The sequence below is a fragment of the Acartia tonsa genome, chromosome 5 (genome assembly GCF_053477335.1).
Source record: "Acartia tonsa isolate MP-2025a chromosome 5, ASM5347733v1, whole genome shotgun sequence".
NCBI classification, from domain to species: domain Eukaryota; kingdom Metazoa; phylum Arthropoda; class Copepoda; order Calanoida; family Acartiidae; genus Acartia; species Acartia tonsa.
Genome location: NC_137264.1, coordinates 24,413,316 through 24,436,213, shown reverse-complemented (window position 1 = coordinate 24,436,213; position 22,898 = coordinate 24,413,316). Strand labels below are relative to the sequence as shown.

At 32.1% G+C, this 22,898-nt stretch overlaps 1 protein-coding gene across 5 annotated transcripts in view; it reads right to left on the bottom strand.

The window, feature by feature from the left end:
* Neurl4 (neuralized E3 ubiquitin protein ligase 4) overlaps positions 1 to 22,898 on the bottom strand; it is a 42,104-nt gene that overhangs the window by 7,274 nt on the left and 11,932 nt on the right. For 4 of the 5 annotated variants that reach the window (XR_013879690.1, XM_080160966.1, XM_080160967.1 and 1 more), the window contains 37 exons: positions 22,190 to 22,268; positions 21,767 to 21,850; positions 21,026 to 21,122; positions 20,500 to 20,579; positions 19,888 to 20,058; positions 19,501 to 19,548; positions 19,060 to 19,192; positions 18,550 to 18,668; positions 18,006 to 18,114; positions 17,400 to 17,480; positions 17,073 to 17,128; positions 16,549 to 16,701; positions 15,980 to 16,086; positions 14,954 to 15,072; positions 14,139 to 14,276; positions 13,656 to 13,762; positions 13,272 to 13,413; positions 12,658 to 12,798; positions 12,238 to 12,299; positions 11,261 to 11,390; positions 9,799 to 9,947; positions 9,271 to 9,382; positions 8,338 to 8,428; positions 7,663 to 7,786; positions 6,915 to 6,968; positions 6,449 to 6,542; positions 5,864 to 6,000; positions 5,189 to 5,253; positions 4,858 to 4,962; positions 3,329 to 3,400; positions 2,708 to 2,776; positions 2,263 to 2,363; positions 1,842 to 1,958; positions 1,257 to 1,317; positions 860 to 936; positions 416 to 634; positions 183 to 339 (listed from right to left, as the gene is read on the bottom strand). Coding sequence is in view for 4 of the 5 variants with exons in the window: in XM_080160966.1 (XP_080017092.1) it covers positions 183 to 339; positions 416 to 634; positions 860 to 936; positions 1,257 to 1,317; positions 1,842 to 1,958; positions 2,263 to 2,363; positions 2,708 to 2,776; positions 3,329 to 3,400; positions 4,858 to 4,962; positions 5,189 to 5,253; positions 5,864 to 6,000; positions 6,449 to 6,542; positions 6,915 to 6,968; positions 7,663 to 7,786; positions 8,338 to 8,428; positions 9,271 to 9,382; positions 9,799 to 9,947; positions 11,261 to 11,390; positions 12,238 to 12,299; positions 12,658 to 12,798; positions 13,272 to 13,413; positions 13,656 to 13,762; positions 14,139 to 14,276; positions 14,954 to 15,072; positions 15,980 to 16,086; positions 16,549 to 16,701; positions 17,073 to 17,128; positions 17,400 to 17,480; positions 18,006 to 18,114; positions 18,550 to 18,668; positions 19,060 to 19,192; positions 19,501 to 19,548; positions 19,888 to 20,058; positions 20,500 to 20,579; positions 21,026 to 21,122; positions 21,767 to 21,850; positions 22,190 to 22,268 (3,960 nt within the window). In the remaining variant the exon portion in view is untranslated. The remainder of the gene's footprint in view (positions 1 to 182; positions 340 to 415; positions 635 to 859; positions 937 to 1,256; positions 1,318 to 1,841; positions 1,959 to 2,262; positions 2,364 to 2,707; positions 2,777 to 3,328; positions 3,401 to 4,857; positions 4,963 to 5,188; positions 5,254 to 5,863; positions 6,001 to 6,448; positions 6,543 to 6,914; positions 6,969 to 7,662; positions 7,787 to 8,337; positions 8,429 to 9,270; positions 9,383 to 9,798; positions 9,948 to 11,260; positions 11,391 to 12,237; positions 12,300 to 12,657; positions 12,799 to 13,271; positions 13,414 to 13,655; positions 13,763 to 14,138; positions 14,277 to 14,953; positions 15,073 to 15,979; positions 16,087 to 16,548; positions 16,702 to 17,072; positions 17,129 to 17,399; positions 17,481 to 18,005; positions 18,115 to 18,549; positions 18,669 to 19,059; positions 19,193 to 19,500; positions 19,549 to 19,887; positions 20,059 to 20,499; positions 20,580 to 21,025; positions 21,123 to 21,766; positions 21,851 to 22,189; positions 22,269 to 22,898) is intronic. The other variant, XM_080160969.1, reaches the window with a different exon arrangement.

Genomic DNA, 22,898 nt, shown 5'->3' with positions numbered 1-22,898 from the left:
TAATTTACAATTAGTGGTTAAAATGTCTTGACACTTAACTTCATAAACAAACTAATCAAAATTTGGAGAAGTATCCAAAGTTGTTGAGACAATGAATAAGAAAATGTAAGAATAAAAAATTTTGAGAATTAGTGTAATAAACAGCCCAAAGTCCCCTTAATCCCTGCATAGAATTTTTTTACCTGTACCAGCATCGCCTCCAGATGACCGCAGGGGGAATAGAACCCAATTAATTGGCAAATCCAGGCTCTTTGGCGGATCACCGGCAGAGGCGTAGCCCGCGCTGCCCCGCAATTTATGGCAAGCTTCACAAAAACATACTCCATCACTTGTCTTTCCCTAATAACAAAAAATTTCAAACGTCGTTTTGAATTCTAAAAAATTGTGTTTAGTGAAAAATGTAAAAATAACTTACCTTATCAAAATAATAATTTGGTAAGCCCAGGGAATTCTTAAATTTTCTGCAAACATTAAAATAATCACAATTTCTACGCGACTTGAGCGTAAACAGATCTTGTTTTGTCAGTGGCGCATTTGCCGACGCCTGTAAAAGTTGAGAACCGGTGAGCGCGTTTGCCGCGCCGATTTGTGAACTAGTCAGCTGATTACCATTTCCCGCCATTTGTTGTGAACTAGGATTGATGATTAAATTAATTTCCAATAAATAACAATAAAATTTTAAAAATTTAAAATAACGATAGGTAAGAAATTATGAAGTGAAAAAGAAAGAAAAATGAAATAAAACATTAAAATTTTTTGTTGCTAAATCTAATAAAATAAAACCATTCACTAATTTGCTTTTCAATCTCTCTTAACACATAAAAAAAAGATATTTGAGAACTCTTAAGTATTCATCCCTTGTCAACAGCTGCTGTTGTGATGTGGTGAGCTGAGCAGGTGTAGTAGTGTTGTTGTGGGTGCTTGTCACAGAATTCTAATCAGGTTACAACGTTATATTTCTTTAATTAGTGTCTGATAAGATTCTGAAAATGTCTAACGGAGATTCGAATTTCAAAGCATTTCTGACAAGTTTTTGTCTAAAAGTGAAAGTGGAGGAAGTGGAACTAAGGTGCTTACAACAAAACATTTTTTTAAAAGTTTGATTTAATAAAAGCTTTTTATTAATACTTTTAGACTTTTTAAAAACGACAATGAAAGATTTAATTTTATCAATGTCTTACTTAAAACCAGGAGAGGTGCATTTGATATCACTTGCATGGACCCAATATAATATGTTTCAAAATATAATTGTTCCTTAAGATCTTTAGAAGCTCGGTCAATTAGTCTTTCTTGATCCTCTTCTTCATTCCATTTCTCCTAAAAGTTTAACAACTAATGAGAATACTGTAACAATAAGGAATAATATTTCCTAGTAGAGACCCTAATAACAGTAAGTCAGTACTATATTCAGAACATGTTGACTTTTCAGCTATTAAGCCACTATTCTTTTTTGTGATAGAATTGTACTATGTAATTGATATTGAAATATTTAATGTTGATTTCTATGACGAATAAGCACAGCGTTAAAATCACAGCCACTCAAAAATTAGATTTAAAATGTTAGTACGTCAATATCAAGTATCCTGTATTTCAAGCTATTCTACTTCAGATTAAAATAAAATATTCGAAATATGAAAAGAAAACGAAGTAGCGGATTTCGTCGTATTTTCACAGTAACTTTTCTTCTATTTCTAGCCCAGGTTGGTGGCTCTAACCATGCGTTGCAGTCATTAACACTTACCTTACCTAACCTAACCTAAAATAACCTATCAAAATCCACTGTGAAAATACGACGAAACCCGCTACTTCGTTTTCATTCCATGATCCACAAATCTTTTTACCTTAGAGCTTACATTTTCAGTGAGATGAATATTTTGATTTATTGAAGATGAATAAGAATGTGTATCTGTTATAGCAATTTCTTCACACATTCCATACAAATCGAACACAGCCCAACACTAAAATAACAATACTTTAGATTTTTAGAGATTAATAATAAAAAAATATTATAAAAAAATATCCCTTTATAATAAAATAGCAAAATATAAAACAGATACAATTAAAACCTTTACCAAATTTTATCTATGCTTAAAACTGCTAAAATATGAAAGTTATGTCATAGAAAAATAATCAATTTTAAAGTTGATTTTTGATTTCTAAAAGCACATAACAGAATGTTTTATATTTCTTAGGTTTCTAAAAAAACAACAAGATATAAATTTAATTTCATCAAACCAAAAAGTTTTGGATATTAGAGTTCACCTTCTTTGGTAGATTTTTAGCAGCAACTCCTTGGTCCACACCATTGACATAAAATCTCAGATTCCTGTGACGATCCACCATTACTCCAACAGTGTGGTTTACTAAAACAGGGACAATTATATCCTTGCTTCTTTGTATCTCATTCTATCATTTGTTTCTATCTTAATTCTAAGTGTCATTTTGTTAACTAGCAGATACACCCCTACAGGCCTTTGGGGACACTTTGAAATATTTTTTGATTTATTTATTTTCTGTAGGCAATTCTTGATGAGGGGGATTGTACCATCCCCCAAAATAGTTATAAATCTCCCTAGGACATTTGAAAAGCTATCATGTAAAGGAAGACCTTATCAGTTCAGATGTTGGCGAGATATCGACAGATACACAGACACACACACACACAGTCATCCTGCTACTTTTGTATTAGAATTGTAAATCTGTATACCTGCTAAGGTATCTAAATTAGGACCGTATCTCTTGTTTATCACATTTCCATTGAAGTGCACTTTGTCCTCTAAATAGATGAATAATTTAAGGATTATGTTGCAAATATTTTCATGTAGGTATAGACTAAATGTATTTATATCCACAAGAAGCGCAGTAATAATAATAACAAACTGACTTTAAATTGATCAAATTAAAGAATAATGGCGCATCTGGATAAATACTAAAAGTCTACTCTATTGCAATGAAAACATTTTGAGCCCTTTTAAACTGAATTTCTTATTATGAGCACTGAGTTACAAAGAACTGAACTACGTATTAGACCCTGGCAAAACCTGTTCCTGCAAAGGTCCAAGTTACCTTAACTTTTAATGCTTTCACTCAAGCCTTTTTCTTAACCAACGAACCCCATTTCTTATTTTTAAATTTGAAAAAAAAAAACAGATTTCTAACACCTCCTTGGTACTCTAACCCTGCGGCTCTATCACTATCACATGGCCCTATCGTATCTCTGCACGGTTCTTCTATCACATTAATTATTATTATCCTAACCTGAAGGATACTTAATTTTCATACGGTTCGTTTGCTGTTCATACGAGGGAAAGGATTGAATGTATTTTACCTGCTAAGGCCCAGGTTTCCTTCTTAAAATGTAGAATAGATACAGGGAAATGAAGCCTCTCGGGAATTATTCCTGAAACAAGATTAGTCGTCATGAAAACTGATGCATTTTTAAAAGCGAAGCTTTTCTATAATTATGGTCGGTCCGTTACAAACGGATAGCTTTTTTCGTTAATTTAGGCATGTTAGAATTGTCCTATCGATTTTAAACTTTACATGATGATTCCTTTAGTAGTTAGGTACGATTTAGAAAGCGTAGCAACTTTATAACCATTACAAGAATGTCCGTATGTCCATTTTAAACATGTTGATTTTTTACTTTTTTAACAACAAATTTTTATGTGATCTAATCATCTGATTGATCTGATTTTTGGTATACTGATTCCTGGGACAACAAAGTATAATGTTATAAGCGAAGCAACTCTATAATCAAGTCTTAAAAATGTAAATATGTCCATACACATTATCCTGTATCAAGCAGTTTTTTAACAAATTTACTTACAATTTTGCTTCGACCCTTATACATTTATATTCTGATTATTTAGTTCTGACACTATATAAAAGTTAATGTTCGTTTGTTCTACCGTTTCAGTACTTTGCTTTTATGGATGTTGTGATCCTTGTTTAAATTTAAAAATATTACTGTTCTTTCGTGTAAAGACATACAATTCTATAATATATAGAAATTATTTCCTGAAACCTAAAATCTACAAAACATCAAAATATAACCCTCTAAAGAGAGGCAGCTGTCCGTCGTAGTGTCCTAGATAGATAAACAACACAAGAAAATAATTTGGTTGGATTAAACAAGATTCGGGGAATCACCACAAAAAATGGGATAACAAATTCATGATAAGTGGGCCGGGATAGGAAAGGCGTATACTAAACAAAAAGAAAACCATATAATGATCATGTTAAATTTGATTCTAAACTTGCTGCTTTTGAATGTTTTTATTAAAAAATGTTCATAAGGACTTGACGTTTTTCTAGAAGATTGATGTCATATTAAAATTTTGAATACACGTAACATGTCACAAAAATATAACATATCCGAAATAACAAGTTTGATGACATCCGAAGAAGCCAAGCTAACAAATCGACATATTAATAATGATAGTATTTCAAGGTCAACAATTCAGGGATCTAAAGAGATAAGACAATGGCCGATAAATTGATGTACATCCCCAATAAAATAACACAAAATTACCCTATCTGTAGATAACAATTAGTGGTTGAAACGTCTGGCCTGGCCACTCAACTAATTAAACCAACCAATCAAAATTCATTAAAAGTCCCCAAGGTTGCTACGCCAACGAATAAGAAAACGCTTTTATAAGACTTTGGGGACTAGTATAATAACCAGCTCAATGTCCCCTACCTCCCTCTTAAAAATCAGAGAAGGTATACTCTCTTCCTATTCTTGATTGCAATAAAAAAAGCTACAAATATATTGAAAGATCAAAATGCTAGGCAACAATTATAAAGAACATGAATATTACAAAGTGACCTTAAAAAATCTTAAAGTCTTACCTATAACTCCCAGAGAAATCGACGAGCTCCACTTTGGATTAATTTTTGTTAGATGAACTTGGAATAGCTGATCTTCAACAAGATGTTTGTGTGATACAACAATACCTTAATAGAGAAATAAATGTATATGTGTATTAGTGTAATCACATCAATAGAGATACGATTTATATCCTTTTAATAAAGTAAAAGGATCTCTGTATGTATGTATATGTGTCTTTCTGTATGTGTATGTCTCGCTAATCGCTGAACTGATACGGTTCTCCTTTACAGTAGCTTCTCATAGTTCCTAGGCAGGTTTATATCTATTTTATCATAATGTAGCTACGCTCACCTTGATTATAGCTCTCTGTTCTTCTAGCTACCGTGTTTTCATCTGATAACTGCACATTTCTTCCCCTAATTCACAAAAAAGGATATAATGTCATAAAAGAATAACAGAAAACGAACATTCAAACAAATGGACAAATAAGTTACAAAAAAGATCATGCTGATTAATTAAAAATATAGACAAGAAGTTTTAGGGTCCTATCTCATTTGAAGTTGAGTAAATACCAGCTTCCTGAATAGCGTTTTGAAAGACAGTCGGACGGACAAAAGAGTAGATGCGTATTTGTAAAGATAATCTTTCAGCTTTTTTATGGCTGCGGAATAAGGGAATAAAAAACACTTAACGCTCAATGGCAGATTAGAATCTTTGCAAACTATTTCATAAGTCAAAATATTACAGAATATAGAGGCTTATTATAATAGTATTTCAATTGATTGGTCCACTTTTACCTTTTTAAGTAAATGAAATCACCCCGAGACAAAATGTATTATTTTTGAAAAAAGGTTAGGACAAAAATATATGTATACTGTCATATCCTTATCGGAAAAACTACTATCTAAAAGGAACCATCATTTTACATTTCTCCTTTATAAAAGTAACAGAATGTCTGTCTATCTTTAAGGATCTCGCTAACTACTGAACCAAAATGATTCTTCTTTAGAAAAAAAAATTACTAACCTATTGTCATGGAACTCAAGCTTATTTGAGTTTATTTCTTTTCCTTCTTGTATATTTTCTAAAGAGTCCACAAGTAAATGGTTCGATTCCTCCACATTTGGGGAACAACTTAGTTTACCTACTGAACTTACAGTAACCTTAATAGATACAGAGTTAATATTATTAAGATAAATAGTTAGTTACAAATGGATACACATGTAGATGTATAAATGGACCTATAAAAATGGAAAAATAAATAGAGATGCGTGAATATATTTGGAAAGAAATATAGATGGAAATATGGAAACTTATATAAAGGTATTGATGGATAAAATTGTGTCCGGATTCAGGAATATGATATACCTTGCTAACAAGCGAAATAAAGTTAAAAAAAATATTTGAATGGGAGATGAAAATTTTAAATTAAATTCGTTATAGATTACAGCTGGTCGGGATTCAAGGATGGATAAAGCTTATCAACTGATAGATAAATGGATGGATTGTTTTATACCAATGGACAAACATAAGTGAAATTTAAAACATAATGATTATGCAGTAAAATATGATATTGATACATTGCTTTATTTGTAGGAACAAATTCCTCACCTGGCTTATATGACCAGTGAGTTCTATAACAGCCCTGACGTTGCTAGGAACATTAGTTGAAGCAACCCCTTGGTCTTCTCCATTTATTGTAAATCTAAATGTGTTATTAAGGGATAGAATTAAAAGGCAGTAAGGTTTTCTTTGTTTATAGGGACTTATAATGTAGGACATGGGATGGTTTTAGATTATTTATTATTGATTAACACTAATTTTCTTCTCATTTCTCCCCTCGTATAAATAGCCCCTAAATGACACAAAAATCCGAAGACATCGGTAAAATAATCCTTCCAATACAGCAAATTTTTAATATATATTTTTATTACATATATCATGAACCCAAAAGGTATATCCGAATTTTTCCGCTTTGTTTTTTATCAACTGTTTATGAAAAGAGATTGAAAACCTTTTCATTATACCTATTATTGCGCTTCTGAAAACTTAAAACAATGAGAAGTACTATTTTTACCTTATATTTCCCTCTTCTGTTCGTCTTACACCGACCTTATCTCCAACATTTAACCTAAACATTCAAAATTCACTAGATTAACAGTAAATGTGACATTGTTCAAAAGGTTAGGTTAACTAAGCTTTAGGAGATCCTCGTAGGGTTAGAGCTCTTATAGCAGGGCTAGATAAATAAAAGGGGGGGGGGGGGAGAGGGTTCTATGACCAACTCATCGGTTCTAGGAATTTTAGCAGATCGGCAATTTACTTCAAGTACACATTTCTTAAGAAAGGTTCAAATACAAACTTCAAAGATATTTTGCTAAGTATAAACTTGCAATTTTAACCCTAAAAAATAGAAATGAACTTATTTTTTCATCCCCAATCATTGTATCAATGTATAAAGGGGGGAGGCGGATGTGCCACTTTTTGAAACCAAAAGTAAAACGCGCATGATCTCAGCCCATAAAAGAGTTACAGCTCTAAAATTCGGCACAGCAGTTGCTTTTGTGAAGAACAGTATGGAACTGTGAAGAAACGGCGGCGGAACCGCCGCTTTCACCGAAAATCGCCGTTTTCCGCCGAATTTTTTTTTGCCTTTTTTTCGCCAAATTAGACAGTTCTCATTGTCTCAATCATCTGAGATAAACTTTTTTTCTCATAATAATTTCCCTTAGGTATATTTTTACGTGACACTCGTAATTAATATTTCATATTATCTTTTCAAAAAGTGGCACATCCGCCTCCCCCCTTTATAGATAAATACATACCTATCAAGACAAGGACCATAGTTCATTCTGACAATAGTGTTATTTCTGACCAGGTTAGTTCCATCCAGGTAAACAACATCCTCCAGGCCACTCAGTTCAGCAGGAACCTTGTTGCTATCACCATCTTTAATAAAAAAAAATAAAACAAAGTTAGAGAATTAAGAATTTACAATTTTGACAAATATTGTTTGACTTGTAAGTGTGTCTATGATAAACAGGATATTCATATAGAAAATAAGTCTCAGATTGATTTCTTTGCTTTCATTCCATTTTTCATTTTCATGGTCAATGAAAAATAACATGCAGAACTTACTTTATAGATTTTAGATTTAGACATAAGGTTTTCAACTGGAACATAAAAGGTCCCCTTTCACAATTGATTATATACCATCAAACATATATTATTTTTTTATTACTACAAATAACGCACAATAAGACATCTCTAATTTAGTAGTTTTTTTTGTGGAAATAAGCTAGCTATATCAAGAATATATCTCAAGAATACAATTATCAAGACTTGATATTTTTAAAACTACGTGGTAGAAAATTACAATTCTTTCAAATAAATGCCCTATAGATGTAGATTAAACCATTGACTAGGAAAAAATATACAGTTCACTAAATTCAAGTTCAAATGCATTTCGTGCAACTACCCCTTTATTAAATTGAACTTACCTGTAATGTCAAACGTAGTAAGGCCAATTTTCAGTGCTCCCGCCCATTTATTATCAACTCGATCCACTCGTACTTCGAACATTTCTTCTATTTTTAAGGATTTTTAAATTTAAATTATGAGATATATTACCTATAGACAATTTAAACAGTTTTTATTTTCCAACGAAGTTGAATTTCTTTCCAATCCCCAAATTTTATCTTGAAAGAGGACTATCCACGAACTAGAGAAAGTGATTCTAAGCATCTTCCAGCATTGACCCATAGTATTTTTTTAGTGAATATATCTACTAGGTTTAGGTTTAATATTTGCTTTATCGACTAAAAAGTTAGGTTTCACCATGGTTTTATATGAAAAAAACTTTGAAATGTAAATCAATTTTTAAAGCAATATCATCAAATGCTTTGTTCAGTTCAAAGGACAAAATAAAATAACACTGCAGAAAAGTATCAAATGTTGTAAATGGCAAAAGTACATTAATTAAACTGTTTACAAGTTACCAACCCTTTTCCTAAATATACATTTTTAATCACAATAATATACTTTTGTGTCAAAGCTTTTAAACAACAGTTTGAACTCATCAAAACATTCGATGATATTGCACCAAACAATGCTTAACATTTCAAAGTTTTTTTTTCATATAAAACCATGGTGAAACCTAACTTTTTAGTCGATAAAGCAAATATTAAACATAAACCTAGTATATTTACTAAAAAAATACTATGGGTAAATGCTGGAAGATGCTTACAATCACTTGCTCTTGTTCGTGGATAGTCCTCTTTTTCCCAACCCCAGTGATATGTAAAGAAAAAAACACTAATCCCCAAAGACAAATTCAGAAACAATTTTTAGAAACTAAGCTACTCTGTAATCAGGGTATGAGTGTACATACGTCTCTATCTACATTTGGTTCAAATGTCAAATATCCTCCCTATATCAAGTTGATGAGCAGAAAAGGTGAGCAGAGCATTAATCATCCCATCCTTCTTACAAACAGTCATACAGCTTGCGGAGATTTCAAGACTTTTACCAACTGCAGAACAAAATCTAAATAAATAGATAGAATGACATATAGGTTAATTAAAAATATATAAAGACAATGATAAAAGAATAAATAGGAAAGTAAAAACCATAAATAAAAGTAACTGGATGTATGCATACCTTTGCGTTTGTGTGTCTTTCTGTTTGATATCTATGTGTGTGAAGCAAAGTATCTCCATAATCTCTAATTTCAGTAAAGCTTATTGTAGGTCTCGGGAAGGTTTTTAACTATTTTGGGGAGGTTACCTCAACCCTCCCAAGAGAAATCACCCCTTGAGAAAAAATACTTGTCCTCAGGAAATATTGTTTTTTCTTATTAAATGAAATTAAAAATGGAGGAGCTTCCTACTCACAACTTCCCCCTTTTCCTAAATATTCCTAGACGCCTCTAGGGGCGTCTCCGCTATTAGAAATATAAATACCTGTGCTGGTTTTCTTGAGCTGCACATGTGCCTCCAGGCATAACGGCCAAAGGGAGGCTTGCCTGACTGGATTCCATAATCTGGCTGCTTGCAAGTGAATTTTCAGCTGCGGTTACGGTGCGATTCAGGCCTCTATTGAGAACAGACACCTTAAAAAAGAGTTTAATACAAGAAACTTGACAAATAATTGAAAGTTTTATCTGACTAGTTCTTTAATTCTAAGTCTAAGACTGTCCGTAGTAGTACGTAATAAATAGCTCTACTTGAAAACCTAAAAAGATTCCATTTTTGTGGGGTATAATCTTGTGGATGGTAATGTAGATCGTACATCAACAAAACAATGCTCTAATGTACTTTGACATTAAATTGGGGAATTTTGGATGAAAAAACTTGTTTTCTTATTTAGAGCAGAGATTTGCAACATGATCAAGCACGACATTCAAAGAATAATAACTATATAATAACTCAGATGGTATCTATAATTAGCATACATTTTCACATTTAAAAGCATTAACAATAACAACAAATTCTTCGTGTAAGGTAAATTGTTCTTTGTGATCTTTTATACAATAACAAGGATGACAACATCCATAAGTAGCAAAGCACAAAAAATATGTATAAGAATTTAAAGATTAGTTGTCAAAAGCATGTATATTTGGAAAAAATCACGAAACCTTTTCAACATTTGTTTTTAATTGCTCAATATTTATATTTCAGTACTATGACTTACAGACTGCCAAATTACATACTGGATGCTTAAAAAAATGGGAAATTTCATTTTCTCGTATTCAATCGAATCCTGTGGATAGGAACCGGTTCTCATCCAAACGAAAAAACTATGTCTAGCATCGTATTATATCCAGTTTTCTACGAATATAGAAATGTACAATCATAAGATTAAAACCAGTTTTTTTAGCCCATGCCTTCGGCATCTCGGGGCTAAAAAAATTTTAAAAATCGGACCATAAACACCAGTTATGGAGAAAAATGTGAAAAATACAAAAATAGAGTAAAACCTGAATAAAGGCAGTCTGACCGGCATAGTTGTTTTTTTAAACGACAAGAAATTTAATTTTGATACCTACTATAACTGAAAAATTTTGGATATCGGACCATAAACACCAAAGATATGAAGAAAAATGTGAAAAATACAAAAATAGCCTAAAACCTACTAAAAAGTGGTCCTATCGCCATTTATGTTTTATAGTTAATTATGCTCCTTTATAATGGGAATGTTGTCAAAAAATTTCAGCCTTTTATCTTTTATAGGAGCCGAGAAAATCACGTTCCCCAAACTAAGACATACGGACAGACGGACATTTCAAATTATAGAGTAGCTTCGCTACGAATAAAAACCCTGCTATTATGTAAATACCTAATATTTAGGTTGTTCATATATCTAAATATTTAGTCTGTATTTATATAAAATAGTTATCTTTTAATTGAGCCCTAAATGTTTTACCTGTGCACAGACGCCGTACAGATCAATGACAGCATAAACCCCTGCGGGCACATTCTCCATGGCAACCCCTTGGTCCTCCCCATTAATGAAATAGTGTAGCGCTCCTTCAGCCGTTCTCATCATGCCCAACCTAAAGGATTAGGAGTTTCAAGAAAAATTACACATTTAATTTGAGAAAAAAGCTAACTGTCCCTATGTTCATAGATGTACAATAGAACAAATGTAAATCAAAGGGATAGTTGCATGAAGTGCATTTAAAATGTTTGATTGCAAGCATAAGTTACAAGAATACCATCTAACATATATAATTTTGAATAACAATAAATAGCAATCAATTAGGCACCACCAAAATAGTCATCATGCGGTTTATGTGAAAACAGAACATCAGTTGCACATTCACAATCACATATTCAAAAAAAATATGATTTTTAAGTCCTGATATTTTTATAACAACCTGGTAGAAAATTTTTATTCTTTCAAATATACAATATACGTGTCCAGTAGATGTAGTTTAAACTATTGCACAAAAGAAAACAAGCAGTTTAATAAATTCAAGTTTAATGCACTTCATGCAACTACCTACCCCTTTTCTTCTTTTAGGGTCTTTATACCCATGAAAATTATCATAGACAGAGTTTTTAAATCTTTTAACGTAGTGGTGCATAAGGCACCAATATTTGGTGTTAGACATATTTTTTTGCGCTGGTACAGGCTGAAAAATACCCCAAACAAAATATCATATCAGTGTTTATAAATTAATTTTAAATATAAACTTTGATACCTTGTAACAATAAAAAATATAATAGATTAAACAAATCTTTTCTTGCATGAGGGGTTTACTACCATAATGAAAAAAGTTGAAAACCATCACAGGTCGACTAGTAATATATATTTCCTTAATCATTTAATTGGTCTAGTGATAAGCTAGGGATAGACATGCGGACATAGTTTTACGTTTATTATAGATTTTAATTTACCTATGGCCAACATTTAGAGAATCCAAGTCACAGCCATAGTTGTTCTTTACTGTGTTACCATCCTTAATAGATAAATAAAATAGATAGATAGAAAGTTGGATACATTTAAAGATTGCCAGATGAATAGATAGTCATAGTGTTATAAATGATAAGAAACAGATAAACATATAAATGGTCTACTTGATATTAATCGAATCAACACACGGTTATTAGTAACGGACCAAACATGTAAATATCATATATTTTAAGATATTTGAATTTTAGATATACAATAAATAATATATAAATAAAATCAATAGGTAGATAGATTGATAGACAATTGAATAACATGATATGTTGTAATAAGATTTAACATAACTAGATAAATGGATGGATAATAAAAAATGCATTAAAATTGTTGGGGATGTATAGACAACAAACCTTCATAACAGCAGATCCACTAAGCATCCAGGTATCATAATCAATGTCAGTCATAGTATTAGGAAACTCAAGGTCTTCAGGTTTAATACTTGTGACGCCAGCCTCTATACTGCCACTCCATCTATCAACCATCCTCTCAACCTAGAAAAATAAATATGATAGTTGTAGAACGTTTTTAAAAATTAATGGTTTACATTAGAATTTCGACAACCGCAGATAAGATTATGCGCTCTATTTCAAGGAATTTTTATGTTGGTTTTGAGCAAGTTTTTATTCTTCATAATTCTACCTATTTGATACATTAAGAGTTGAGGATAGCCCTTTGACCCAATAATATTACATTGATAAATAATAAATTATAATAAAACATTATAACTAATACATAACCTTCTAGGTACTTTTATAGATTAAAATTATTGTTGGAGAAGATTAGACACTTTTAGTTTGTTAAAGAAAAACTGGATTTAATACAAATCCCCAAAGTTTTGATGCCAACGAATGAGAGAATATGTTCATAAAACTTAGGGTTCCAGTATTATTCCTCCCTTTATTAAGCAGAGAAAGGAAATGGTTTCTATTTCTAATTTTGAGTTGCAGACATAAGAAAATTTTACCTGTATTTCGAACAATTCACCGTCCCTAAGAGCTCTATTGGACATGACAATAGCTTCATTAAATTCACTAAGAGCATTCTGTCTAGCCGCTGTGCTACCAGAGTTGGATATTCGCGCGTTTCTTCCGTGCAAATGGTGGAACCTAAATTAAGATAATCCTTCTATAAGCAACAGGATGACTGTACATTAAGATCTCTTTAACCGCTGGACCGAAAATTGAGGGATGGTATCTAAAAATCGTTCATGTAAAAAAATATCCCTAACAAAATTTTTCTTCCCGTGATGGTTTAAGGCTATTTCATTTTGAGATTAAAGTCTTTCAAGTTTTTTTTTTTTAGCCCCCTAGATGCTCGGGGCGCAGCCACTAGTAAAAGTATAACTTACCTGAGATCTTGTAGCGAGTCAATATGACTAAACATAGTTCCACTGGTGACTGTAGAGTCCAGCCCATCAGGACTACGGAACTCGGATCCATCAATTATTGTTGCCTGCTCACAATATTGTCATCATTTTGTTCTGCCAAAGTCCAAGTAAACCCAAAGCATTGTGATTTCATTGTACAGGGAGAAATAAGATTTTGAAAATTTTTGAAAAAGGTAGGTAGGTATAAACATGCTTTGCGTCTTGAAATGTACTTTAAAGTTGATGTGATTTTCTAAATCTATCAAAATATTGGATCTTTATAAGGTTATGGATTACTTTCATTGTGTGATTTAACAACTTCGTTAAACTAAATAAAATTTAAAGTAGGTTTTTTTTAACTACAGATCAATAATCCACAATCATATTTTTAAAAAATTGTATAAAAATCATCATAAATGCACAATATGTGTAAATTTTTATCTGAGCTTAAATATGACAATCCTGGGCGGCCTGTCCATACAGGTCAATAACACCATAGACACGGTCTGGCACGTTGGTGGCAGCAGGACCCTGGTCATCACCGTTCACATAGAAATGTAGAACTCCACTCTCTTTCCTCATCACTCCAACTCTGTCTCCAACCTAGTAAAAAGGCAATAAATCTCTTAATCTAAGATTCTATTATATTTTAAACTAGCGGCTACGTCCCTAAAGGTCTCTAGAGGGAGGGGGTTGCGGGGGTTGGGGGTTCCCCACCCTCCAAGAAAATAGCTTAAAGCCATCAAAGGACCAGTAGGTACATTTCCTGAAAAGTAGAGCACAGACAGACGGACATCGTTCAACATTGTATTATAGAAAGTAGGATAGTAGAATATTCCCTCCCTATGACTTTCTTAGGATTTTACGTAATGGGAAATTCTATCCCTATCTTCAACTGATAGTCATGGGATTTTAGTTTTTAATCCTACCGAACCTGAAAAAAAATCGGAAAACAAAATAAACCAGAAATTACGTTAAAGGTTGGTAATTTAATTTTCCATTAAGTTAGATCCTGACAATGTCAATGCATTTTTCTTCTCGCATCCCCATAGATTACGAGAAAGTAGAATTATAAAATATCCTTACACAAAGATAAGGATACCATACGATTTTCCGTCAGCGAATGCAAGGATGGATTTTCTAAGATTATATACTAGTCCTTTTATTAAGGGATGGCAAATTATATATTGCTACCTAGAAGTATGTATTAGGGAACAAAAATATTTTTTGTACTTTTGATATAATATTCACTTGAGCTTGCATAAAAATTAATAAAGTACCTTTAATTTATCTAAATTTTGTCCATATTCATCAAATGTTGTAGTTCCATTGTGCATGACACCATTACCGGTCATCATCCAGGTTCCAGACCTTATGTTCGTCATAGTGCTTGGAAACTCTGTACAAATAAAAGATTAGTTTTCATGATAACTGATGCCTTTTAAGACTATTCTTTCGTTTACAGAAACCAAAACTGATAGAAAGAGCGTCATTTTTTTCGCAATAACCCGTAAAAAAATGAAGTGCAAGCTTCCAGTTAAATGTGCTTATTAGGTCAAACTGTTCTGAATTATTCGTTTGATTAATATATGTGTGATTAATATATATCAAAAGTAAATACAGTTTGACATAATAAGCGCATTTGACTGGATGCTTGCACCCAATTTTACGCATAGTTTGTAAACAAATGACACTCCCCCATTAAGATATAGCAAAGAAACAAGACACTATAAAAAATAAACACACAATAAAATTTTGGGGTGATTTTAAAGAAAACGAAGTAACAGGTTAAATCGCATTTTCCCAGTAGCGTTGGAAAGGTTATCTTAGGTTAAGAAAATACGCCCCCCACGCAGGGCTAGAGCTCCTCGCAGGGGCTAGAAATAGGAGAAAAGCTACTGTGAAAATACGACGAAACCCGCAACATAGTTTTCTTTCCATGATCGAACTTTTGGAAGACCATTGTTATGAATGACCATCTGGCATTACAATTGATCGACAAAATTATGATTTAAAAAAAAGGCAATATTAAAATATCTTCTTACTTTTTTAAAATTTATAAAGAATGTTTTAGAATGTTTTGTTGTTTTGTTACTTACGAAAAAAATTATGGTGTTAATAATTTTGCTTAAGCTAAAATCTTTATGTATTGTTCAAAAAGACAGGCATTAAAAACATAAAATCTAAAGATTGTTTGTCCGTCCCTAATTGTTTGACTGTTGTCGATATTTTGTCATTCAAATTATCCTTATGTACTTTGCTACTTATTGGCATTGTGAATTTGTTTTTGTAAAATCTGATCTTACCTAAATCACTGGGGGCATGAGTTGTAACCCCAATTTCAATTGAACCAGCCCATTTAGCCACCATTTTGTCCAACCGAACTTCAAACATCTCATTAGGTTTCAAAGGTCTAAACAACATTTTCTTAGAATTTATTGAGAAAAAAAATATTTAGTACTTCTTTGCAGGAAAAGGGGTATTATAAAGGATACATTAACATTTTCCTTTATTTAGTAAAAATCACCATAAGAAACTTTTTTGAGTTTAATTAAAAAAATGTAGAAACTTCTTAAATTGATAAATTTATAAGCATGGATAGGTATATAATCCAGATAACCTGGATACAGTATTGCAATTGGGGACCTTTTTATCTGCTAGCAAATTGCATTCTGCTCTTTTGTATCGACTTGGCTATGTTAATATTTCCGACGCATTTGGCAGATATTTAAAGACCCAATTAAAAGTCGGCACAGGGTCCACGGGGTGGTGACATACTTTACTTTAATGTTCAACTTTTCATATTTGAATTTCAAACAGATAAATCATAGCTTGAACCCTTTAGGTATAAGGTTCGCTGCGCAAAAAAACTTACCTGTTTGTAAGTACAACTCCAAAGTTAAAATCATCCGCGGCATTCGGTCTGTGCGCCGTGATGCCAGAGTTTATGACGGCCGCATGGGAGCCGCAAGCTGGATGAAATACCAGTTTGTCTGGCGGCTGCAGGTCCAGGCTTTCCCTGTTGGGCCTAAACATATAAATTGTACCTTTGCCGAAAATAAACGACAAACTAACTTTGTAAATATGAAAAAAAATAATCATTGTGATTACTTTAAATTATATCAGGGCATATTAGGAATTGTAGTGGTCTGTAGAACATGTTTGTTTATTCTTCGTAAATTAAAAATAAGAAAGGGGTGGGGTTAATGGTTCTGATATCCAACCTTGGGATTTTACCAAATGGATACAAAATATTAATGGACATTGAAAAGGACTTAAAAATAATATGAGGCAAATGCCAGGGATAAATTAATCTTCCCTGTAATTAAATGCTAGAAAGTTGTCCGTCATTGTTCTACTATTTCTTGGTAAATAGGATATATAGAAAGTTTTATATACCTTAGACCAAGATTTCTTCTTGTAATTAGATTCTGTTCGTCCCTCTCATCCCTGTCACAAACGTGTTTTTCTTAAATTAATCTTAAGCACATAGTAGAAAATCCAAGTAAATTGAGTTTATTAAACCTACTTCGTTTAAAGCAATTTTACAACTAGCTCATTGTTGCCTAAGAGTGAACGGTAGATATTCAAAAATCAAAGTGTTACACTATACATAATTTCAGTCTTGTTGAACTACATCTTTATGCGCTAAATATCTCCCTGTTTTATTTTACAAAGAAAATTATAAAAAAAAATGGAATGTAATAAAGAAATACTATTCCTGTCGACAATAGTGACCTTAACAGCCATTCCATAAAGGTCAACCACGCCCCACACTGTACCTGGAAGCCTACTGGCTGCCACACCCTAAAAAAAGGACAACTATGTCTAAAAATGCGCAGATAAACTAATCTAGCAATATTTTAGAGTAGAATATTATACACTTGTACAGAAGGCTTTAACTTTTTATATAGAAGTCTAAATCCTACCAAATTTCCCAGGCCAGCATAAGAAAAATGTTATAGAATTTGATTCATAATTTTCGCTGCAAGTATTTTTGGTTTGGGTTTCATGCGTGATTTTTAGAGTAGAGAAGAACAGAAACATGATGTCATACATTAATCTAAAAGGCATGACCTCTTTTATCTTTGCTGCAAACATTTTTGGTTTTGGGATTAATTATGAGATTCAGCGCATTAAGACCATACGGATATTACTAGTTTTAGAGTATCTTTGCCACTTGATTAAATAATATAAAAAATGGGAATTAATAAACTAAATAAATGGAGAATTGTTGTACCCAAAGCAGAAAAATATAAAAATGACGTGAAAATATCTTAACGAATTAAATGAGACATGAAGAAGATAAATTAAATTATTTATTAAATCAACCTGGTCAAGGCCATTGATAAAGTAATGGAGGTCTCCATTGGAGCGACGCATCATTCCTATTCTGTCTCCTTCGCACAGCTCGTCAAGGTTAAATTCTCCGTATTCACGTCTAGATTGATAGATATTTGATTGGATGAATATAAATATATAATGGATATTTTGATACCTTTATCTAATCATATGCTATAATATACCTCAAGAAGTAGGATTTTTTGTCTGAAGCTAAAAATTGGTTGTACTTTAAGGAAAGCTTGATGAATAACTTAAATTGGTTTTAGGCTGTTTTCATTATCTAATCGGCTATCCCCTAGTTAGGGACGCATCTAGTTAGGTATTTTGTCTGTTGTATTAAAGGTTCATATAAGTTCCTAGATTGTTTTATACTAATACACTTTTAGATTAAGCCTTAGTATGGTTTTAAGCTTTTATATGTCTATCCCTATACCTTCTACCTAGATGCTAGGGACTCAGCCGCTAGTACAATATATTATTTTAATAAAATTGATGGAAAAAAAGAATAATTACGTATTGTAAAATAACTGACCTCGTTCCCTTGCCATTAGTAAGTATACCAGCCCCCGACATCATTGTGGTTCCATGTCGTAGGTTTGTCATAGTTCCAGGGAATTCAAATTGACAGGGATTGAACGTCGTCACCCCAACCTAGATAGAAAGATAGATAATATATAAATAGATAGACAGACATCATGAAGTTCCATGTCATAGTTTTGTCATATTTCCAAATTGACATCATATGGATTGAAGGTTGTCACCTCAACCTAAATTGATAGATAGAAATCATATCAATTCCATTCCGTAGGTTTATCATAGTTCCAGGGAATTCCAGGAAATCCTTTTAATAAAGTTAGCTTTCTAAAAATTATATCGAAGAATAAATTTGTATAAAATTTCGTCACTTGTGTCAAGTACCTAAATAACAAAATGTAAACAGTTCTGTCTGCAAAAATTCCCTTTTTAATTTTGACTAAAAATGGGGTCAGTTGGACTATCTAGATATATCATGTCTATTTTTCCATGACCCAAACTAATTTACCTCAAGACTGCCGCTCCACTTGTTGACGAGTCTGTCCAACCTTATCTCAAATAATTCATTATCCCTGAGAGGTCTGTGGGTCATCACAACTCCATTGTTAAACTCGTCAAATGGCCGTTTACGTTCAGCTGTCCTGCAAACAAACACACATTGTTATACATTTCTTTAAAGGAAAAAAATGTTACAGTTTTGTGCATAATTTTTACCCTGTGATCACCATTGTTCCATTTTGTCAAAAACTAGTTTGTCAAATATTATAAAATGTCTTATTTGACTGCATTTTAACTTTAAATATAATGCAAATGTTTAAATCATTTTCATCAAAATAAAATCAATTAGGAATTATGTAAATAAAATTTTAAAATTTAGAATAATTTTTCAAAAAATATTTGTTTGTCCCATTTAATAGTTTGCTTACAAATATTATGAACAAGAACAAACCTGTTATTATTTCCCAACTTAATCAAAGAACCATGTCTATCACAAAACCTAAATACAAACAACTATTAAAATATCCAATACGTTAGTAAGTCAGTGTGAGTGTGCAGTAAAATAAAGTTAGATAATAATTTTCAGAGAAGCTTTGGATTTACATTTTTAATATTTAGGGAAAAGTAGGTAAACTTCTGTTCGTCGGAAGTATAAAACAATTTTTTGAAACAGGTTACTGAGATAAATTATTATTTCCTGGGCGAAAATGCGAGAAAAAGATTTTAACCTAACTATTTGCTTTACCCTTCCAGCGACCAGTGCAAAGAGAAATGGCCCACAAGAAAATATAATAAACAAAAAATTAATAATAAAATTATTAAGAATTTTAAAAGTTGCCTTATTCTGTTGTTGCTAGCAGCTGCGGCCATTGCCGCTACTCCGCTGCAACCATTAGTTGCAGCTGCGGTTCCATTAGTATTGCAGGTAACAGCCGCAGCTGTCGTATTGGCGGCTGTAGATACTGTCGGAACTACAACACCAGGAACATTTCCAAGTATGCTGTCCCTGTTATTTCAATTCATATTAGATGAAATAAAACAAATAATTGCGAACCTAAGAATTAGACACATCAAAAATAAAGTTATATTATATAGCCTTTTTAAAGTTGAAATTTTTAAAAAGAATTGCGAGAGAGCGAATTGTCCATTGCTTTCTAACTATACTATTTTCTTTGCCTTTAGGGCCCTAACCTGTAAGGTACAGCTGTGGATGTCTGTCAGCAAAATAGCCTAAAACCACCATAAAAAAAACTAACAGCAATTTCCGATATCTTTAAATTAGACAAAAACAAACATTGATTTGTAATATAAGAGGATACCCTTACCAATCTATCTGAAAATTATAATTTTAAGGCTATTAATAAAACCAGGGAAAAAATTTACAAGCTACCAATCGAAAATATCTATTTAAAAAAGGAATTAAAATTTTTATGATTGATATAAATTCCTGATCAGCCCAGAAATCGAAGCAGCCGCAATTCCAGATGATGTTGCCGCCGATACAGCAGCCGTAGCCGCTACTGTAGCCGCCTAAAAAACATAAAACACATAATATGAAGACAGCAATGAAAAGCACATGAAAAGTTATTAGAATAAATATTTTTTCTTAGTCATATTTGGCCTTTACAATAGATATCCAAACATTTGAAGCAATTATAAACCACTAAAAGGAGTGTTTATTCTGCACAACTACAAGATTAATTTTTTGGCTGCAAAATATTTCATACCCCCCCCCCCCCCCCCGGCCCCCCTATTTTTTCAAAGGAGGGGAGGGGGCGGGGGGGGGGTGAAATGGAAAGATGTTGTTAGTACTCTAGATTTGACTCATTTTTTATACCCCTCAAAAATATTTTTCCATTTTTTTCCCCTCACACATATTTAGTTGGGAATCACATGGAGAAAATACACCCCTGACCACTAGACCAAAATAAACATGTAGGGAGGGAGAGCTTTGATTACCAAAACAAAATTTTAACCTGGATATTGGCATTAGTGATGTTATTAATGCTGTTATTAGCTGTTATACTGTTGAGATGGGTAGAGGCAGCTTGTGCGGCTGTGGCTACATTAGACCTAATAATAATTAGATAGATAGATGGATGAGAGAATAGAAATGTAAATAGTTATATATAAAGTAGTGGATTATTTTTGTCTGACGCTTAAGTTTTTAATTTCTAGGTACTGAACAAATTTTAATAGGTATGTTTCAAAATGTCCTGTGGTGTTTCATGTTACTTAATTTTAAGATTTAAGTATTGGAATTGTTGTATGCTATTTACTTAGTTCCTCTCTGCTGCTTCGAATACAGAATCCCTGGATTCTAGGGGTATAACCGCACAGTGTAGATTTAAATTTGGCTCTCTTATTTGTAAATAGATAGCAGAGAAACATAAAATCGAGGTCAAAATGGAAAATTTTTCTAAAAATAAATTTTTTAAATCAGTAGTACAAACTTTCGAATAAAACATGAATAATAAATAGGTATGTTAATAAAGTAAAAAAAGCAAAGAACTTTTTTTAAAATTTCTTTTATAGTAAGTTGTATGACAAAATTATTGATAGGTAATGAATTCAATTTAAGAGACAATTATGTCAATTAAAATTCAATTTAATATTATTCATTTTCATGAAGCTAAACTCATATTCATGACATACAAACCAAAATGTCATACACATTATTAAAAATAAATTAATATTTTCTAAGCACATTAAGTTACCTGTCATTGGACTGAATCCTGGCCTCCTGCACACTATTATCCATAATTGTGACTTGAGCACATTTACCATACATATCAATGACTAGAATACGTGGCATTATTGGTAAAATAAATACTGTAGATGAAGCATCAGTGCTTCATTTTTTTTTGTTCGGCTATGACAATCATCTTAATTTAAACATTTATGTATCAATAACAATATTTATAACCTCTTATTTGAAAGAATATTTGTTCATATATTTATAATTAAAGATATGTTTATATTTTATAATTTAAGATTTTTTCTGTTGCTAGGTAAAAAGTTTAAATTTCAAGACTTGAAATCTGAAATCCTTATGAATTAAGTCTTATGCTAAATTAAAAAACACAAATTGAAGATCTGACATTTTATCAAATAATCCATTTCCAAATGCCAATATTCCTGCAAAGACGCGGGAAGGTAGGTTACTGGCGGCAACTCCTTGGGATACACCGTTCACAAAGAATATTAGATCTCCTTGTCCTAAAGTAGATACAGATAGGTACAGAAACTCTAGACAAAAAATTAAATTGCAAACAATTAAATAATATAAATAATTGTCCTAAAATAGAAAATGCTTTGATGAACTTTTTTTCTCTTTGTCAATATCTGGGACAAGGGACCAGGATTCTACCAAACAATTCTAAGTTAAAATTTTGCCACAAACCACTTCCTTGTCCCCCCCCCCCCCTTCTTAATACTTCTCTTTAGTTACAGCACACAAAAAAAATTACGCCATTGAAATATCCAATATCAAATATAATTAATTTGCTGTATCACAGCCCCTCCTGACCAATCTTATCTTTTACCCAACAATTTATGTAAATGTAGTTTCCCAAGAACATACATTCAACAGTCGACAGACAAATGAAATAGACTTCAAGAGTGGTTTTGCTGGTGGAACCATCTAATTATATAAAGTAATAAGCTTTTTTTGTCCGTAGCGAAGTATCTCACTAATCACTGAACCAATATGATTCTCCCTTACAATGAAGCTTCTTAAAGGTTCAGGGAAGGTTTTTTAACTATTTTGGGTTGGATATCACCCACATTAATTGCCCCTATAGGCGTATCCGCTAGTAAAATAATATAAAGTAGTAAGTTTTCTTCTGT